This window comes from Pteronotus mesoamericanus, unplaced genomic scaffold (genome assembly GCF_021234165.1).
Source record: "Pteronotus mesoamericanus isolate MK-2021 breed Mesoamerican mustached bat unplaced genomic scaffold, CSHL_Meso_final scaffold_1186, whole genome shotgun sequence".
NCBI lineage: Eukaryota > Metazoa > Chordata > Mammalia > Chiroptera > Mormoopidae > Pteronotus > Pteronotus mesoamericanus.
In genome coordinates, this window is record NW_026555302.1 from 2,953,108 (window position 1) to 2,973,176 (window position 20,069).

The 20,069-nt window shown below is 38.3% G+C and overlaps 1 protein-coding gene and 1 non-coding gene across 2 annotated transcripts in view; both read right to left on the minus strand.

The window, feature by feature from the left end:
- Positions 1-3,114: 3,114 nt before the first annotated feature.
- Positions 3,115-20,069, minus strand: part of HMCN1 (hemicentin 1) — a 392,649-nt gene continuing 375,694 nt past the window's right edge. Inside the window, exons 103-107 of the mRNA XM_054587651.1 lie at positions 18,472-18,600; positions 15,873-16,223; positions 12,092-12,211; positions 4,980-5,106; positions 3,115-3,481 (exon numbers count right to left, since the gene is read on the minus strand). Coding sequence (XP_054443626.1) covers positions 3,115-3,481; positions 4,980-5,106; positions 12,092-12,211; positions 15,873-16,223; positions 18,472-18,600 — 1,094 coding nt within the window. The remainder of the gene's footprint in view (positions 3,482-4,979; positions 5,107-12,091; positions 12,212-15,872; positions 16,224-18,471; positions 18,601-20,069) is intronic.
- Positions 19,626-19,761, minus strand: LOC129082116 (small nucleolar RNA SNORA8). The gene has a single exon (XR_008530378.1). It is a non-coding gene; the product is annotated as a small nucleolar RNA SNORA8 (small nucleolar RNA).

The window sequence follows — 20,069 nt, forward strand, 5'->3', positions numbered from 1 at the left end:
GGACATAAGTCTTAACCAGAATAACAAGTCTCAACAGAAGAGGAAGATAAAAGATAAGACCTTCTTTACCAGTTTGTCCTTGTGACTAGTGAGTAGGGAGCTTGTGTGTTGGTTGAATGAATGTCAAACCATGGAAAATTTTTTTCTTTTTAAAAGGCAGATGGTGGAGTTGGTCTATTTTCTCTTTCACATGTCTTCTTCCTAGGCTCCATTCCCCCTGGTCCCCATCAACACCAAGTTACCTTCCCCCACCCACCCAAAACAACACAACACAGAAAACACATGTATACATATTGTTTATGGCTGCTTTTGTGTCTGCTATTTTAGGAGAGTTGAGTAGTAGCAAGAGAAAACATGTGGCCTATAAAGCCTAAAGTATTTACTATCTATCTCTTTACAGAAAAAGTTTGCTGACCACCTGTGCAGATTGTACTTCTTATTTTAACATCAGGTTAATTCACTCATTATACAGAGGTGGGCAGAAGTAGATTTAAGTATCCATGTTCACGGGTCATTAATTAAATTACCAGCCATCATCACCTATAAGACAAATCATAAGTAAGGGTACAAAATAATAACAACAATAATAAGAAGAAAAATAGTATAAGTAATACAATTATAAATACATAAATAATGATACAAGGATAACCTTTGTTACACATACTCACAACTGTAAACCTACTTTTGCCCACCTCTGTATTGCGGGTAGACTTCATCTGTGATGCAAGGGATAGTTGAGTCTAATATCACCTGTTAGACTTCTCACTTGCCCCTTTCCTTCCCTCCCATTGGAGACCTTCCCTCTTCTGCTCCTCATCCTATCTGGGGTCTTTGGAATTTGCAGGCTCCAAGGACTTCAGTGGTAACACACAAGATATAGGCATGCTCCTTACAGCTTTGCTTGATGCTGTGGAGGTCTTCAACATCCTATGGGAACACTCGGACTTCATCATTGAAAGCACTGCCTATCTCTGCTCAACCACTAGGGCGATTATGAGGCATTTCAAGAAAATTTTTATCAAAGGTACTTGGTTAAAGCCAAAATTCTGGCTGAATCTTCTGGCTCCACGTTGGAATTTCCAAATCAAATAGTATATTAACCAAAGTCTGTTCCTACCAATGACTGTGCAGTAGCTCATGGCTGGCCACTCTATGCTTGCAGAACATTGGACCGAGGAAATGAGAAAAATTAATGTGATTTAATTTTAGAAAGTTCAGTAATCAGGGTCATGTGCTGGAATTGTTTACTAAAATAGGCTGTAACGTGTTCTTTCAAGGGCTGAGGAGTCACACAGATGTCTTGATTGTGTTAAGCCAACATTTCTCCAAGTGTTCAGTGAGATGTTATGATATATGGGGGAAAAAAGATTTGTGATGAAATATTTTAGAAAATTTTGACTGGAACAAATTAAATCTATTTACTACTGAACTGCTAAGATCCTTTAATGTCAGTGTTTATAGTAAATATTTAATAAGATGACATCAGATAGTGGTTCCCAAACTTGTTTGACCATGGAACCCCATTGACTCAAAGTATCTTAACTGAGCTCATTCTCCAGAATATTCTTTGGCAAACACTGATTTAGACAATCACATTTCTTGACTAGAACGCTGTAGACTAGATGATTTTTCTGGGTTTCTTTGAATAATGGGATTCTAGGTAAAAATCCTTCAATCAGAGGCCATGATTAGGCCCTCACTAGTTTATTGACCATCATAGGTAGGAGATGAATTTATTTTCGATATGATACACGGAACCTATTTAGGTAAGTGAGAAAACTGATAGTCAATGGAGATACCATTTGATGTGGAGGAGTGCTCAGAGGTAGAAGGTATGACATTTCTTTCCCTAATTATCTGTGCTGTCTTAAGGAAGTTACATGAGTTACCTGAATCCCAGGATCTTTGACCTGTAAAATGTGAATAATAATACAGTACTGTCTATCTCAAGAGCTGTTGTGATGATTAAGTCATGATATGTATGACATACACACATATGTATGTGGGTGTGCTACATGCTTTAATTCCTATTGTAGCTGTAGAAAACAAATTTTAGTTTTCAAAACATTACGAAAAAGGATGTGAAAATTTTATTTAAGCTGGTTTTCCTGTAACATTGTATTTTTTTATAAAATAATTTTATAAAAGAGTCCATCAAGATATTACATAGAAAATACACACTAAAGTAATATATATACACTTCATAAAAATACAATACATCTTGGCAATTGCTTCCAGAGTCTGTTACCACCATGTACAGTGTATTGACGTTTAACATTTATGCTAATTTAACATATGAGATTTTTCAAGAAAAACAAAGAAAACTGTGCCATTGATATTTTAAAAAATTGTTTCCAATTGATAGGAAAGTAAAAGTTCTGGAATGTGGAAGCTAAGGAGCTAACTGAATGGCAGGATATATGAAAACATTAGAAGAAAGATCTCCGTCATCAACAATTATCTGAGAACAAAGTAACATTTTTCTATTATTATAAGTGGTTCACCCAATTTTACAAAATCACTGAAAGTAATATCCTTATTTTGGGTGTTTGATCAAGGTGAGCACCATTTGGGATCAACATAACCTTCTAGAAGCTGTACTATATTTCTAAAATGAGTGGCATTTCTTTTTTTCGTTAAAGTGAAGAGAGGTGTATATGTCCTATAATAAAGTATCACTATTTTAAAAAAAGCATCTTCATAAGTTACTTAAGCTTTGATCAAAAAACACAGCAGCCAGTTTTATTACTTTAAAAATGGCCAAATGCTCAAAGATCTACTTGGTTTTGAATTATTATTGTAGTTATTGTACTTACTTTATTTTTTAAGGAAAATCACTGATGTGTCCTGTTGGGTGTTCAGAATAACCTTTGAAAAGTAACTGCTCCAGTGTAATAAATAAAGAAAATAATGAGGGACTCTTCTAGACCTTACCAAAAGATATGACCACGGCGGCATCATGAGAACACCTCAGCAGTCCCAAGGGAGATGTGCAAACGAGACCATTTTCAAGTTGCCAAGATCGCAACTGTTCAGGAGATGGTAATCTGGAAGCGAACTTGATTCCCATGAATAATGCAGTTTAAACATGTGGGTTAGGCTTTGGAGAGCTTCTTAGTATGGATAGGCAGACACAGCTATATAAACTATGAACGTGGTCTGGTATTCAATGGTCCCGTTGGCACTGTAGGATAAGGCTCGAACCCTCATGCGGTAGGTCTCTGGTTCTCGTAGTGGTCGTGTTGTGTATACCACTCCTTTCAGGTTTTCTTCCCTTAAGGCAAAAGGAACAGTCTGTTCCTCATCTACCATGAGAAATGTTGTCCTGGGATGCATCACTCCATCCTGCGTGTATGCAACCAGCCGGATTAAATCTTGATTGGCAGCTATTCCAAAGGGGAGGGAGACAAGTTTGTATTCCAAGGCATATGGGCTCGAGGCACATTCCAAATCATTGGGTGGACAGTTCTTGAGGCAGAACCTGAGGAGAACAAACACATGAAGTGCATAGAGTGCTCTGGCTTGGAAACAGGAGAAGACATGAAGCAGGTGATCATGATCCACGACAACTTTCAGGCATTAAAGGCAGGCGACAGTCTGCCTGCAAGAGCAATAAGGCTCACCCCATGTCCTCTGTCACTAACGCAAACCAGATGCCAGATGGCCGTGAGAGCATGCTGGTGGGGAGTCAAAGAGCTCTCTCCCAGCTCCAGTAAAGTCAGAAGCTTTAAACCATGGAAGTTAGTGCAAGTACCACAAGAGTATCTTTAAAAAGTGAGCTTTGGATAGGGAAGCCTCTGCACTTACACCGGAAACAAGTGCTTCTTAAAGAGAGGAACACAGGCTTTTTAAAAATTTTAACATCTAACATTGTTTGAAAGCTGGGAGAGACATTCATAGTATTGATATTTTGTTTATTTTTTGAAAATAAGAAAAGGTTAATTAGGATTCCTGGGGGGGGGGACCCCTTTACTTTTGTATTTGTCTTCCACATTATTTTAGGTTAAAAACACTTGTCAGGAGCCCACTTTAGCTGTTTTTGAATCATCATGACTTTTCAATTGTCTGCCAGCCATCACTGGTAATAAAGAGTAAGCTTTAAAAAAAGTGTACAAAAGAAGATATAGAGATTCTTCACCCATGATGTTTGTAGGAGTTTCATAAATCTATATTTTTAATTTTCTCCCCCCCCTTCTCATTCCCCTCAGGCTGGTCATGAATAGCTTTTTGGTGGATGCTGGGCAGTTCGCACTTGACCCTGTTACAGGAAGTTGGTAGTCATGTCTGACAGGAAAAACAGAGTGTGAGCTCAAACCAGCACTTGGTTCCCGAGCTGCCTTCTTAATAGCAGGTCCTATTCCCGAGGACCATTACCTCTGTTTCCAAGCACCCCATGAACTTGGAACCTGAACAGAGTAGGACATTTCTGTAAGGGGAGGGGAGAGCAGGCGAGCAGTTTATTCAGAACTCAGAAAGAACAGTGTTTCAGACAGCAGGAAATGCACGAACGGGCAGACGACTGACTCACGCTTGCTCATCCCTGTTCTCTCACAAAGTCACCGTGAGTCACCGCAGTGACAGCCAAGGTACTTCTTGGAATGCTCTAAGCGCTCAGAGACGGTAAGCCTCTGAGGCCACACAAATGAAAACTAGAAAATTTCACAGAAAGGCAAACACACACCCCACAAAATGCTCACTGCTGAAGCAGAACTCTAGATATTGCATGGCTGGTTACACGCTGCGGAGGTGGCTCCGGGAAACCCTGGCCACCCGAAGCGATAGTTTAGGCTGCAGTGGGACCTGCAGGATGAGTTCATTTCTTGCCCATTCATTGAAGAAGGAACACAGTGTTACCCCATATCCCCTTGGGTTATGATTTCCTGTGAGTTAAACATGACTACAGACAGGGTTTGTTGGTCAAGGAGAGAGAGGAAGAAGGACTTTCAAAAACATGTCTGGGAAGAGAAGGCAAGACATACCCTGAGACAGGATCCCGTCGGAAGTTGGGTGGACAAGGCGTATCGATGCACTGGTAGCTTCCTCTCATGTTGAAGCACATGCGATTCGGCCCACAGCGCACCTTCTGCTCCAGACACTCATCGACATCTAGCAACAGCACAAGGAACATGCGGAGTCAGCCGCGCAGGCCAGAGCAGGCCATCAGAGCATGCGGTGTGGACATCTGACTCGCGTGTGTAGGGTTAGTCTCCTCCTCCCCATGAACGAACCTAGTAGATGTACCTAAGCTTCCCCAGTCACAAAGTGGGGATCCTGATACCTGGTGTGCTATTTCCCAGATTGCCCTGAGGATAAGTTTTTGATTTGTTTTGTTTTTCTAACATATGTGAGAGGATATAGAAAAATAAACCCTATAAAAGTAGAGAGGAAGATTAAGATCTCCTGGTGATTTTTATATTTTGAACATAGAGTGCATTTCAGTTTTATAAAGTAATACTTTAAATTCACTAAAACAAGCTAAAATTTAAAGGACATTTGTGAACCTTGAGTGATCCTTCCCCAGTATTTTTTCAATTATTACTTGAGGATATGTTTACAGTTTTTATAGAGGGAGGAAAGGAGAAAGAGAGAGGGAGCGAAACATCAATGTGAGAGAGAAATATCGATTGGTTGCCTTCTGTATGTGTCCCGACCAAGGATCGTACCTGCAACCTATGTATGTGCCCAGACTGGGAATTGAACCTACTTTTTGGTGTATGGCACGATGCTCCAACCAACTAAGCCGCCCGACCAGGGCCCAGTATTTTGTTTCATAAGTTGAAATTGTTGATAGGAGGTAGGTAGTGGAAAATAAAGGAGTCAACTAATAAATTCAGAGGCGATTGCACAGGTCAATCAGATCTTGTGGAGAGAAATAGAATACAGAAAAAACAGAATCAAATGAAATGACCCAAGAGCTATGAACCAAGTTAGATCAAATCTGAACTGGGCAGAATCCACCCTCTATTGTTATGGCAACAAGACGCTCTCCCTTGGGTAACAGCTTTCTTAGGATAATGGAGAAACGTGCAAATGAAAAGCTCTTTACTTTGTCATTTTCCATACAAAGTTGTTAAATGAAAACACACTAAAATCACTAAAATTAAGATATAAAGTCAGAGCTCAAGGATACTCTTTGTGAGTTTTCTGAAAATGAGTGTTTTGAAGCCTTGATTCTTAACTTGGGGTCCATGTTTGAGCATCAGGGGATCTGTGAATGCAAGTGTGAGTGTGTGTGTGTGTGTGTGTGTGTGTGAGTGTATGTATGTATGTATGTGTGTGTGTGTAGGTGCAAGAGAGAGCGGGGTGGGCAAGAGAGAAGAGAAGAGAAGAGAAGAGAAGAGAGGAGAGGAGAGGAGAGGAGAGGAGAGGAGAGGAGAGGAGAGGAGAGGAGTAGATATTTGGAAATGAGGGTTTATAGAGCTCAACAAAACCTTTAAGGGATTTTGAGATCCCAGAATTAAGAACCATATTTTAGAGGAGTCACTTCAGACTGTGGCATTTGCGTTCCCCTGGTGGTGCCTGAAAGCTTCCCAGCAGCACGAAAGCAGGCAAATATTTCACGGAGTCAATTTCTATCCAGATCCTCATTTTTCTTAAGTTCTTGCTAAAACCAGTCCACCTGAGAACCTCCTGTGGCCTGGAGCTCTCCATTCCCCTCTCTCCTCTCACAACCTTCCACTTTATAAAAGAAAGATTTCCACCAACCCCCAGTCTCTTTATGACAGGTAGGTGTAAAACGCTTCAAGTCACATACACAGGGCGAGAACATACTAATGGTGACAGGCCTTATTTCATTGTGGCTTCAAACTGATGGTTTTAGCTCTAGTTTCTAAATCAGATTTCAAAAGTGAGCTGGTTGTCAGGGAAGCCCTGACTAACACTTTTGCTTATACAGAAACATGATCTTAGACTTTTTCTGAGAGTCAATTTCTGGTTGGTTTAAGAAGTCCAAACTTTTAAATTATATAGTGGTCACCCTCCATTAACTGAGCGACTTAAGTCTGCAGCACAAGTGTTTTGATAAAAAGATATTTAAAGCATTGCACATTGAACAACAATGCCAGGACTCACATCCCTTGCAACTACTTAGACACGGTAATAAACTTTAAATGTCATTTTTAAAAAGTATGAGTTAAGTGTAGGGGGTTTTCAAATTTCTTTTTGGAAGAGACAAGCAACAAACTTGAAGACTACTTACTTTAGAGAAAGCCTAAGTCACTTGGCTGCACATGGATACTTGCAACAATCCTACTTGTTTAGTATTTGAATAAACATAGGTCCTGATGTATAGCAGTGAACACATATAATTGATTGGACCAAAACCAGTTCTCTGAAGAGGTAGGCCCTAAAGGTGAAATGCACTTATGTCATGGAATTGGTGCCAAGATCAATGGGCATGTGTAATTATTAAGTCATTTCATAGTAGTTAAGTGACTTGATATCTGCACAAGGGTGTTTATATTGGACGCGGGTTGAAGTTGTGAAGTTCTTCTGTGGACTCTTAAATGACTTGAAGTAGTGCTATGAAAAAAGAGACAGGAGCGAAGGATTTCCAAGAGACAGTAGTCATTCAGCCTTCCCACTGGGGGATACATTCCAACACCCCCAGTGGATGTCTGAAACCTCAGGTAGTACCAACCCTACATATACTTCTTTTTTTCCCTATATGTACATACCTACGATGAAGTTTAATTTATAAATTAGGCATGATAAGAGACTAAAAACAATAACTAATAATGAAATAGAACATTTATAAAAAATATACTATAATAAAAGTTATGTGCATGTGGTCTCTCTCTCTCTCTCATAACTGAGACAGCTACTCAGTGATTAATGGGTGAGTAGCAGACAGCGCGGATACGCTGGGCAAAGGGGTGATTCACATCCTGAGCAGCAGGGAACGGGGTGGCTTGAGATTTCATCAGGCTTTTCAAAATGGTGCTCAATTTAAAACTTACGAATTGCTTATTTCTGGAATTTTCCATTCCATGTTTTCGGACCATGGCCAACCTGGGGAACTGACACTGGAGCATGTGAAACCGCAGATTGGGGGCAGGGGGCTACTGTATATTGATTACGGACAGTAAATGTTAAATTTAATTTCTGAATTATTTACTACTCATATTTCTGTTTCCAAATTAGCATTTTAGATTGGTTCCAGATATATGCTGTTTTCTGAGGAAATGACAGAAAATGCAATTATTTACTCTCAACTTAATAGGATATGCAGTATATCACTTACTTGACTTTTTAGTTACTTACATGTGCTGACAACGGTCTTCCTATTACTAGTTTTATATTAGGACTAATTTCCCCACAGGAATGGAACACACTGTGAAATACGTTTTTATTTCAGTTAAGTCTTGGCTATGGTCTCTGTGAACCAATTTCTAATTACAATTTTATCTGCCGGGAGTGCTCCATCTCCTTAACAAAATGAGATGGCCTCACAATGAAGCGCAAAGCCCTCTAGGGGAATGTGAAAGAACTTCAATTAGCCTTATCTCCTTTTCTCTCCTAGAAACACATTTCCTTCACACCCATCCTCTGAATTTCATTTTAGCTGTAATTTCCACAGTGAATTCAGGCAGAAACATGGAGGCCACTGGGCTCACAGGCCCATGAAAACAGTGCCAGGAAGACAGGTCCGGTCATGTGTGTCTGTATGCACAAGAAGAATATCACATATTTTCATTAGCTAAGTGGGAATCCATAAAGAAACACCAGAATCTAATATACAAAGCGTTTGTCTTTAGCTTCCCAATGGTGTATACTTCCCAAAGAAAAGCTTTCTTAAGTATTTGAGCTTCTGGGTAGGTGACCCTCCTTTGTTGTCCACCTATTTTTCTTTCCTCAGGATTAGGCACCACCCTACAGACATTCCCTCTACTCTCTCTGCTCATCTTTCTACTCACTGGTCTTAAAAAAAGAAGCCAGAAAAGATGCAGAAATCGTGTGGCCTTCTGTTAACTGACAATGTGGTAAAGTCTGGTTTTTATGTACCAGTATAAGAAAATAATTAGGATAGAAATTATAGTCATTTTATAACATAAACATCATTGCTACAAGAAGAAAATACCAAAATGAGCTGAAGAGCTTTTACATAAATAGCTTTAGAACATATGAATGCATTTATCCAAGTGCTTCTGGATACATTAAAAATAATTTAGGATAAACATACTTGAAACATTTATCTTATAGAAAGTATAGAGCAAATTCCGATTCTTGATGTTATGGATGACTTTTTGAAAACCTGGATAGCTTAAACGTTCATTTCAAATGCAATGCCAATATAGCGTTTTTGAATTTTTAAAATTAGATTAGCGGTGCTTAAAATTAGCATAAATGTTTTTTAGTTTCTCTTCTCCTCTTGGGCAAATCATGACTGGGTGTGTTTCTTGTTTTTCATTTTGTAGCCTGGTGACTTCTACTTCTGCCTAAAGTCCCTGTCCTTGTTCAATGTAAAATTGACTCTAATTTCCCTTTTATTACTGACATTTCTACCACTAATGTATAAAAGTTTCATAATGCACATGTGAATGAAAAGTAGTCTTTTGTTCCTCTTAAATGCCTCAAACACTTTCTAAAGCTATAAAAAGACTCCAAGTTAGTCTTTTGAGTAACAACTTCTTTAAAGGGCCTAATTGTTTTCTCTCATGTCTTTTTTTAAAACCACAAATATATGCAACCAATTTAAATTGCAAACATTTCAAATGACAGCTGTTTCTGATTTCTTCATGTTATTTTCCACTCTCTGAAGCACAATTGAAAGTTGAAAAATGTTGTGCGCTGAATGAGCGACAAGGGTAGTTTTTAAAAAAAAAACTGACGAAAACAAGAATATTCTATATTATAACCCTTAAAAATCTGGCTAAGGGGTTTTGCAGACCAGTTGGTTATTCAAAATGTTTCAGTGTCTACCCTGCTTCATTCCTTGGTACCTGGTGCACCTCTACAGAGCACAGTGTTCTTGTTGGGCATTGCCACCTCTTCAGAAGGACTCTTGGGTTGAAAAGCTGGGAGGAGTTAGAAAACAGGGACAATGTCAGTGCTCTCACATCGGCCCGATGCCTCAGTACGATAGCCCTGGTGTTCACCGTATCTTAGGGGAGACCAAGGCATTCTGAGATCTGCCATCAAGTCCTGCCCTTGCTCTGGACTCTTCTAGGATACTGAGCCTCCCATAACCCTTCTGAGAGTCAGTTTTAGTATCTGCAGAATGGGTATAAATTATTGCCCTTGACTAAGCTGTACTGCTGATTAAACTGGGATAATAGATGTTCTGGAAAAACACAAGACTATAAGGTAAAAATGTTACTCCATTTTTAAAAAAATTTTTATTGTTGTGCAATTACAGTTGTCCTCATTTTCCCTCTACTCCTCTCTCCTGTCCCGCCTACCCCTGCCCTACTTCCAACCTCCTCCTCTGGCTGTCCTTGTCCATGGTCCTTACACATGTTCCTGGACTTGACCCTTCCCCTTCTTTCTCCTGTTACCCCCCTCCCCCTCCCCTCTGATCACTGTCAGTTTGTTCTTTATTTCCATGTCTCTGGCTCTGTTTGGCTTGCTTGTTTGTTTTGTTGATTAGGTTGCACTTAGAGGTGAGATCATATGGTGTTTGTCTTTCACCGCCTGGCTTATTTCACTTAGCATAATACCTCAGTTCCATCCATGCTGTTGCGAAGGGTAGGAGTTCCTTCTTTCTTTCTGCTGCATAGTATTCCATTGTGTAAACGTACCACCATTTTTTGACCCACTTTTATTGGCGGGCACTTAGGCTGTTTCCAGCACTTGGCTGTTGTAAATTGTGCTGCTATGAGCATTGGGATTTATAGGTTCTTTTGAACTGGTGTTTCGGGATTCTTAAGAGTATAATCCCAGCAGTGGAATCACTAGCTTTTCAAATCTCAGTAAAATGTTCAGAATAGGGGAAGTTCTTAATACATGTCTGGAGACGAAAAGCTGGGGACAAAGGTTGTGTTCATTTTCTGCCTCTAGCCCACGTAGTCCAGCGGGTGCTCTCAGGGAGGGAGGGAGGGTGAACGGATGGGGTCAGGGTGGGGACAATCACGGTAACACCGGTAAACTCATCGTCCACCCTGCCCTCGGACACATTTTCCACGAGCTACGTCCTAGCAAGTCTTTTGCGAATCTTACTGAGGGGGAAAATTCAATCCAAATCCAATTGCTACAATAGAGTACTCTTTTGGAGATTTTATTTGCTGTACTTTAGAAAGGATACAGTTTGCACATGACAGAAATTAATAAAATTTGGAGGCTAATTAATTCTGAATTGATAAAATTCAGATTCTGTTCACAAACTTCAGGTTTCTTAGAAGATTTCCAAGATTTATACAAGTCTTATTTCTTTTTAATTTGAGTATCCATTGGAATATAATACACCTTATCAAAGTACAATGCCCCTTTCAAAATTCTGTGTAAAAAGGGTGCTGTTGAGATTGATATTTTTTCCCTCCCATCAGTGTACATGGTGCATCTTTAACCTTGTATTGGCTATGTTCTTATTTGCCTGTCTGTCTCCACTAGAATTTAAGATCTCAAAGGAGAGAAACTACGTGTTACTTATTTGTTTGAAACTTTTGTATCTTGCAGTGTGAGAACATAATTTTCTGCATCATCTTTAGACTTGAAACAGGAATGGATTATTTAATCAATTTACCCATTGATCTCCAAACCAAAATAAAAAATAATGCCTAGTACCTGAAGTAAATCTACTGAGCGCTCTTCCCACTTCCCCTTCTACCTTAGCAGAACTGTGGAAAGTGTTTGAAGAGGTCTGTCCCCATTACATTTTAAAAATATAGAAGATAAACTGGGCTGGGGATTCTTGGTCCTTCTAGTGAGGTAATACCAAAAATGTTTCTCAGTTATTTCCTTCACTTAAGTGCCTTCTCATTCCTTCTCCTAATGCAAAAGCAATGCTTAACAGTAAGTCAGAACAGCAGCAAGGAGAGCGAACAGGAAGCAACAAAGAGAATGATTATTCAAAAAAGAAAGCATTTACGTTCTCACTCTCTCCGATGGCGGTTTTCAGTCAGTTGCAGCAATAAACATCCCAACATTATCTCACCTTGACATGTCTTTCCATTGAGCATGAGCTGATAGCCAGGTGGGCAGACACAGCGATAGCTTCCAAAGGTATTTTTACACTCATGTTGGCAGGTGTCTCTATTCTCACACTCATTAATATCTGTGTAGAAAGAAAGCAGAGTGGAGAACCATGCAAAACAAAGCAAAGGCAGCAACTGTGACAGACCCAATTGCTGATATACAATAAAACACTTCTCTGTGATTCACGTGTTTAACGATGCTCAGAGCTGTTTTATATTAGGGTCTGTTTCTAATGGAGTCCAATATAAACTGCACTGCTTTTTATAAAATACGAACATCTCTTCTGTGTATAAGGCATATATAAGCTGAAACCCCCAAATGGCCAATTTCTGCATTAGTTAAGTAAGACAGACTGGGATGACAGACAAAACAGATTTCTAGAAGATTCTGAACCACCAAAGAACTAACTCTTCACAAAATAATACACTTTACCTAAAAGATAAAGCTTCTATCGAGATTATTGGGAAAAAAGAATATTAGTTTTTATTTTACTTAAACTTTAGCTGCCTTTCCCCCTTTGTCTCCCTGGCCCCTCCCCCAACACACATGTACAGCTTTCCTGCACACAGATATGATCAAGTGTAAGTGTTTTTATTTTTTTATAGGAATATTCATCAAAGTTCATTTACTTGTAAAGTACTAATGGCAACACCTATCTAATAAATATAATTGCTGTGTTATCTTGGGCAGGTCACTTAATTTATTAAGATCTCAGTTGATTTTTCTGTCAAAAGGAGTCATTAATACAATCTCCCTAGTTTATAGGTTTTTGGAACGTTCATATACAGTAACACACATGAAAGCATTTTCTAAACTATAAAGAGATATACCTATCTGCTGTTATTAAACAAAGCCAAGAAAATAGCAATAAAAAGGAGAGTGAGAAGAGGTGATAATTAAAAATTAATTGATATTTGTTTTCAGGATGAGATGTGACTTGGAGGTCCTCAGATTTCTTGTCCCAATGGTGCTTTGCTTTGAGTAATATTAAAATGTGCTGGCAGTTGCTGAGCACACACTAAGCGGTGGAAGAATAAAGAGGAGAATGTGACATGAAATGGGAGTAGGAGTCGAGTCAGGTGGAGGTAAAAGGAAGACAGAATAGAAACTGGGAGGGGTCTCAGAGCAAAATTTGTACATTTTTTGCGTATGTTCAGAATATAATTGCAATGATTCCAAGTCTGTTAATGATACTCATTAAATGTTTGTCAATGGTCTTGCCCTATTTTAATTAAGCAAAGCATTCGTTCCAGACCTTGTATGAGTTATTTTTACTTTTTCCCTTTATAATCTGCTTTAACCTAAAACAACAGCAGAAGCGGAAGCGATGCTGAACCCCCCGGAGGCAACCTCACACCTCCCAGGGCACGGATCCTGCAGTGGATTCTGTGGTCAGAGGTACTGCGGTCTTCCTTCCTCCTGTGAAGCTTTAAAATCCATTCTTTACAAAGTTAAGTGTCAGCCCAAGTCTAACATGATTCCACAGTGTTAATTTGAATCTTTTGTATGTTATCTATTCCAGATGGTTAATGAAAGGCATTGGGTGTTTAAGGCAAGTTGCTCATCACGTAATTCCAAAGCTGTCTGCAATCTTGGTGTAAATTTCTTCATTAGCACCAACACTATGAAATACTCACCACATTTAAGAAATATTTCTAATTTTCAAGCCTATTAACTGCCCCTAAATAAAACTTAAATATCCAGTAATTGACTAGTTATAGAAGTTTACTTTAGATTCTCCAAGATTGGTCCTCACTCTGAGACAGTGGCTGCCTCAGAGAGTAGATGGTCTGGGAAAGATTACTTCCTGTAAATATAATATTAATGTAATATAAACACAAAGACACAGAAAACATTTTTAAGACTCTACCATGATGAAACTACAGGGTGCAGATAGTGATCAAGAAAGAGAATCGGATTACTGAGTAGGAATACTTTCTTAAAATGAGTTGGGCTTTCAGATTATTGAGAAGTCAGCCAGATGGTGCATGGTGTGTGTGAGCGGGTATAGTTTAATTTGTTTATCACAGCATAAATAATAACTTTTTAAAGCAGAAGAACAAAAGTAGAGGAGAAGAGAACCTGTCTAAAATGAAGGTGAAGAGTTGGGATGATCATAGGATATGGAAACCCTTCAGTGAGATGGACAATTGGGAAGAAATCTTGCAAGACAAAATGTCAGATGCTAATTCTATCAATACAAGAATAATAACAAGTTTTAACTAACAAAGAGGCAGGTCAAAATTTTGAGCATGAAAAATCAGCAATAGCATGGTTTGGGGCAGGTTAGGAGTGGTATTTGATATACTAGTAAGGATAGTGGAGTCTACAGGTTTAAAAATTAAGTAGTGTTTAATCGTATAGGATGAAGTGTAGAGAGCTGTTAATGAACGCATTCATATCTGAAATTTAAGGAGTAAGAGAAACTAGTATTGTCCACAGATCTAGGAAGCTAACCACAGGAAAAAGATTCCATGTTCTGTTCAACTTCAGGTTCATCAGGACATGTAGACAGAAAAGTCCTGGGAAAATATGGACTTAAAAAAAAAAGGTTATAGTTAAATGCCCAGAAGGTTTGAGGGTCCAGCTGTGCGTAAGTGATATGAGAAGCTGGTCTACCAGTGTGACCAAGGAAGCTTGTCTGAGAAGATGATGACGCAGGAACAGGCTTGGAGAAGGTAAAAAAGAGAAAAGAAAAAACTGAAGTCAGCAGGAGAAGAAATTTTAAAATGTTGAAAAGAAATGTTTAACATTAGCATAGTTATTCTCAGGAGAGAATAAACAAAGTGCAGAACACTTAAGAAAAATGCAAGAAAATAAGGTTGGTATAGGGGTCTCTTAAATTGAAACAGAATTTCTTTCTTCCTTCCCTTCTCATCTCCCTCCTCTCTCTCTGCTTTCTTTACTTCATCTAACAAATAGTGGGGCTAATTCCTCTTGGTGCAGAGCTCAATGACATGCACACGGAACACTCCCAGAAAACGGATTTAAATGAATGACAGATGGTAACACTTGCAACTGAACAGAAAACAAGGTCTCAATTTCGGAGCTGGAAATTACACTTCCCTTTTGTAAACAAATTAAAATACAGACTTATGAGTTTAGATAAAGATATTGAAAGCACATACTTTAGAGTGATGGAAGCGATTTAATTTTGTCTTGGTTCATTTGATCTTTTCAGTGACATATATATGTGTATGTGTGTGTGTGTGTGCGCGCACACACACACATACACACAACAACTGAACTGAAAAATTCTGTGGGGAGTGGGGGACAGAGTCAACATAATGTGGGTTGTCATATAGAAGAGTCAACTGAATATCTGGAAATTTCACTTTTAACCACTGCTTTGGTATCAATCAGATATAGCCATAATTATGCTATTATATTATGTGACAGTATGCACACTCTCTTTTTTAAAACCATATTTTGGGTGCCACTGAAATTTATTTCTGTATAGCATTAGATTTAGTAACATTTTCAGGGTGACCAAAGAATTGTCAATATAAGAAAAAACCCAGTAAATTATTAGACTGCACACATGTAAATACATCATTTACTTGAATAAAATTTGTACTAGTTTTAGGTACTCGAGGAAATGTCTTGAAACTTAAGAGTCATCCCAGATTTGAGATCACATGTAGTTCACTGCACCCAAGCTACCACAGGTGCTGCATGTATGCTTACACTGGCCCATACGTGAGCCCACAGGAAGGAAATGCAATATGGCTGACATTTACCTACACATGTGTCATGTCTTGCCTCAGAGCCTTCAGGGCAAGTTTTCCTAATAGTCCTTCTAGTCCTGGAGAGAGATGTTCTGCTGTTTCTATACTCTGAGTAGGAGCTGTAGAGATGGGAGTACTGTCTGTAATGCTGGTGAGGTTGATAGTTGTTTCTCACGGGGGAGGACCGAGCAGAGTTATAACTACTGTACTGAGAGCCATAACTGGGCAGCCTCTCCAATCCAGCGCAAGATTTCCCGTCCCCTAATAAATGTTGTCCTGGGGGACAGACACACTTGAAGCTGCCGGGGGTGTTGAAGCACTGATATGCACAAGGCTTAGGCATTTGTTCACACTCATTAATGTCTGCTCGTGTGCCATGATACATAAAAAAGAGAAAAAAAAACATACACACACACACACAAAACAACAGGAATAAAGAATCAGTCTGTGAAACAACCTGAAGACATTATGCTACCCTCCAAAGCAAGGGATACAGTAATTTCTCAACTGTTAGGAACCTTTGAGGATGCTTTAATCATTCAGTTATGAATATACAGAAAGATCTTATGCCTCTCCCTGAAGATTGTTTCACATGTACAATAGAAACATAAAGGCTCATATAGAAAAATATGCTCTTGAATCCAGGAAAACTAGAGTTCAAACCTAATACAGATCTTAATTCTGTTGGTGGAGGGAAGAGCAGTCACATTACTAGTTTGCATTTAATTTCAGTTTGAGCACTAGTGCCTCTAATTTTACATACATTTATAAGTTTTAGATGCAGGAATACTGGCACACCTATACACTTTTTAAATTTTCTTTTCTATCCTTTGAATCAATAATATTAATAATCGAATCCATTATAGTTTTTAACAAAAAATTAAAAAGACAGAAATGAAGATAGAATAACTTATTACTAAGATATAAACTGATAAAGTCCATAAAATTAAAAAATGTTATTTTCCTAGGTCAACAGAGTATTACTCCCAACCTTTCCTGTCAATTGGATAAGTGTATAAAAACCAGAGATTAAAATTCTTTAATTCATTACCAGAGTGGCACAAAAAGAAAAAAATGAATATGTAAAATACAAGTAGTACATTTTGCTTTAAAATTATTTTAGTGGGCCAAAGTTTAAAATAACACTTTAATCTCTTTAAGGCAACGGCCCTGCCTTCCTCATGGACTCGCTGCCCAGCCCAGCGCTGGGCATTCAACTTCTAGTCACATCAGTGAACAGAGAAATGCATTTCATTCTGCTAGGCCACTGTTATGACTGATCAAGATGTTAAATTATATATTACAATATCTAAAGAGAACACAGAAATAATATGCATGGCTGTTATGGAGAGTATTTATTTTAGTAATGATATTACTTTGAATTTTGCTATGTGCAAAGTACTATGCAAGGTAATGTGTAAAGACAAAACTAAATATCTATGGGAGAATTTGCTATAAATAATTATTAAGTAGACAACCAAGGCAACCAATCTTAAAAGCATAGCATGCAAACCAGAGGACAGTATTTAAAAACCCACACAATTTTTTGCTGCACTTAAATATTCTGAAGAGAAATTTGACAGATCAGTTTCTTAATGATAAATGCATTAATTTAATACAAGGCATATGTTTACCTCTCACAGATATTTCATGTTAATCTATTTATTATGCTACTTTATATTCAATTATATGGAAACAAATGAACAATTGGGAGAATTAAATGAGATATCCTTAGTGTAGGGAATGGCATAAAATAAGCACTAAATATATGGTAAATAAAATAATAAATATCAATTTGCTTAAATTGTGGGTTCACATTTTAATCCCCCATACCCAAATCTTCATATTATAACAAGTATACTTCATACTCAAAATAAATATGTCTATGCAAACATTTATTTTATATGCATTGAGAGATAATCAATGAGATAATCTTCACAATTAAGTTGTCATGGCAATAATATCAGAACTACATTTTGATATGTGCCATACACAGTAAGCACTCCATAGTGGTTATTATGATCACTTTGAAGTTAGTGTAAACTGAACTCAAAATGAAGTTTCCAAGAAGTGCAATTGACCCTTGAACAATGTAGTGGTTAAGGCTGCTAACTCCCTTGCAGTCAAAAATCTGTGTGTAACTTTTGACTGCCCCAGAACTCAGCCATCCCTTGGTATCTGCAGGGAGACTGGTTTCAGGACCTTGTGTATACCAAAATCCATAGATGCTCATGTCCTTTATACAACATGGCATAGAACAATGCATATACCCTCCACACTACAAATTCCCAGCTGCATATTGAAAGTACTGTTTTCAATTCACAGCTGGTTGAGTCGCAGATGCAAAACCCAGGGATACAGAGGGCTGACTGTATATTTATTGAAAAAAAAAAACCCATCGGCATATAAGTGTACCTGTGCAGTTCAAACCCATGTTGTTCAAGGGTCAACTGTTACTCAAATTTTGTTAGGGATTACTTAAACCAAGTTACAAATCTTCTCATTGTAACGAGAAAGTATTTGAGGATAGAGAGGGGTCCTACTCAGGTTGGTAAGGCTCAGCAACTATATGAGTGACTTTACTACTCAGGAAGAGTTCCTGTGAACTTACCCACACAGGGTCTTCCCACTCCGTGCGACCGGTAGCCTCTCGGACATACACAGCGATAGCTGCCTCTTGTATTCTCACATATCTGGTTATATCTGCACTGATGGGTCCCATCTTTACACTCATCAATATCTACAGACATGGAGGCAATAAAAAGTAGTAACATTTCCTTTTTCAAAACCTAATATTTACAGTGAACATTCTTTAGAATTGCCACAGGTTGTCCTTCTCATCATGTGGTTGAGACCTGGTGTCAGAAAACCTGGGTTCGAGTCCTAGTTTTGCCACTTATCAACTGGTTACTTTTCCTTCTCTTGCGCCTTACTATGGAAAGAGTGTCCATCCTCTACTTTTGTTTTTTTAATTTCCCCTTCTGAATGCTCCCTCCTTCTTTGGCCATTTATATTAGTGACTCTAGTAAGCTTGTTGATGTCTACTTAGAGCAACAGTACTACGTTGCTTCTTATCTTTAGTCCCACATTCTAGCTGCTAGCTGGTCATCGACATCTCCCTGTTTTACCAGTTCTTCAAACTCAACATGTCCCCCGGGCCTTATCATTATCCCTTACGGTCACAGTGTTCTTTCTCCCCAGTCAACCAGGCTGCAAACATCAGAGTAATCTTTCACTTATCCCCTCGGTTTCCAAGATTGGGAAATTCTACTCCGTTCAATCCGATCCACAGACACCACTGTCCTTTTCCACTTAGCTATATATTTTTTGCTGTACTTTCTTAAACAGTCTTCTGAACTTTCGGTTTATCTTCCTAATTAATTGTATACATAATTACAGTGTCAATGGTCTTAAAAATATCTATTATCGCACATGATTCCCTATATGCTCTGAGCTGGCTCCTATTTTTAGATGTTATGAAAAATATCTACTTATATCCTGAGACCTGAAAAGAGTCAGAAATCTGATAGTCCAACTGCCCTAGTCTTTTTTTTAAGTAGTATACTAATCCATGTACCTCAATAAATATCAACCGAGGGTCAGTATTTCTTCACTTATACCTATGCCCTTCCCCTACTCTTATATTATTTTGAAACAAATGCAAGACACATAGACACTTTATTAATAAATATTTCAGAATTAAAAAAAGGTCCTATTTGTAAAATGAGAAACAAACTCAAGGTTCTGTGTCATCTTTTTTTTTTATACTGTATCAATACATACCAGGTTTAACATGCACAAAGCCAAGAAAACCAACCATGCCAGATACTGAATTTATATTGCACTGTCCTTTGAACACCCAGCAGAAATAAACTGCTGAATGCAGATACCATTCAGTGCAATGTGTCATCTTAAGACTTATTGAAGGGGAGAGAGCTGTTAAGAAGGAAGGATGAATTTTAAAATGTTATCTCTAAGTCCAGCTCTTTTCTCATTGAACATGGTTTTCTTCCTTTTTTCTATCATTTCTACCTGTTAACATTCTATTCAGGGCTATATTTAAATGTGATCACTTCCATGACACCTCTGATAGTGACTCCTATTACATACAATCATTCTTTCGTGTACTCTTGTACAATTTTAACTGTATCTCTTCTGTGGTGTTTCATTCTGCTTTGCATTACAGTTTGTTTCTTTCTCTTGGTGAAG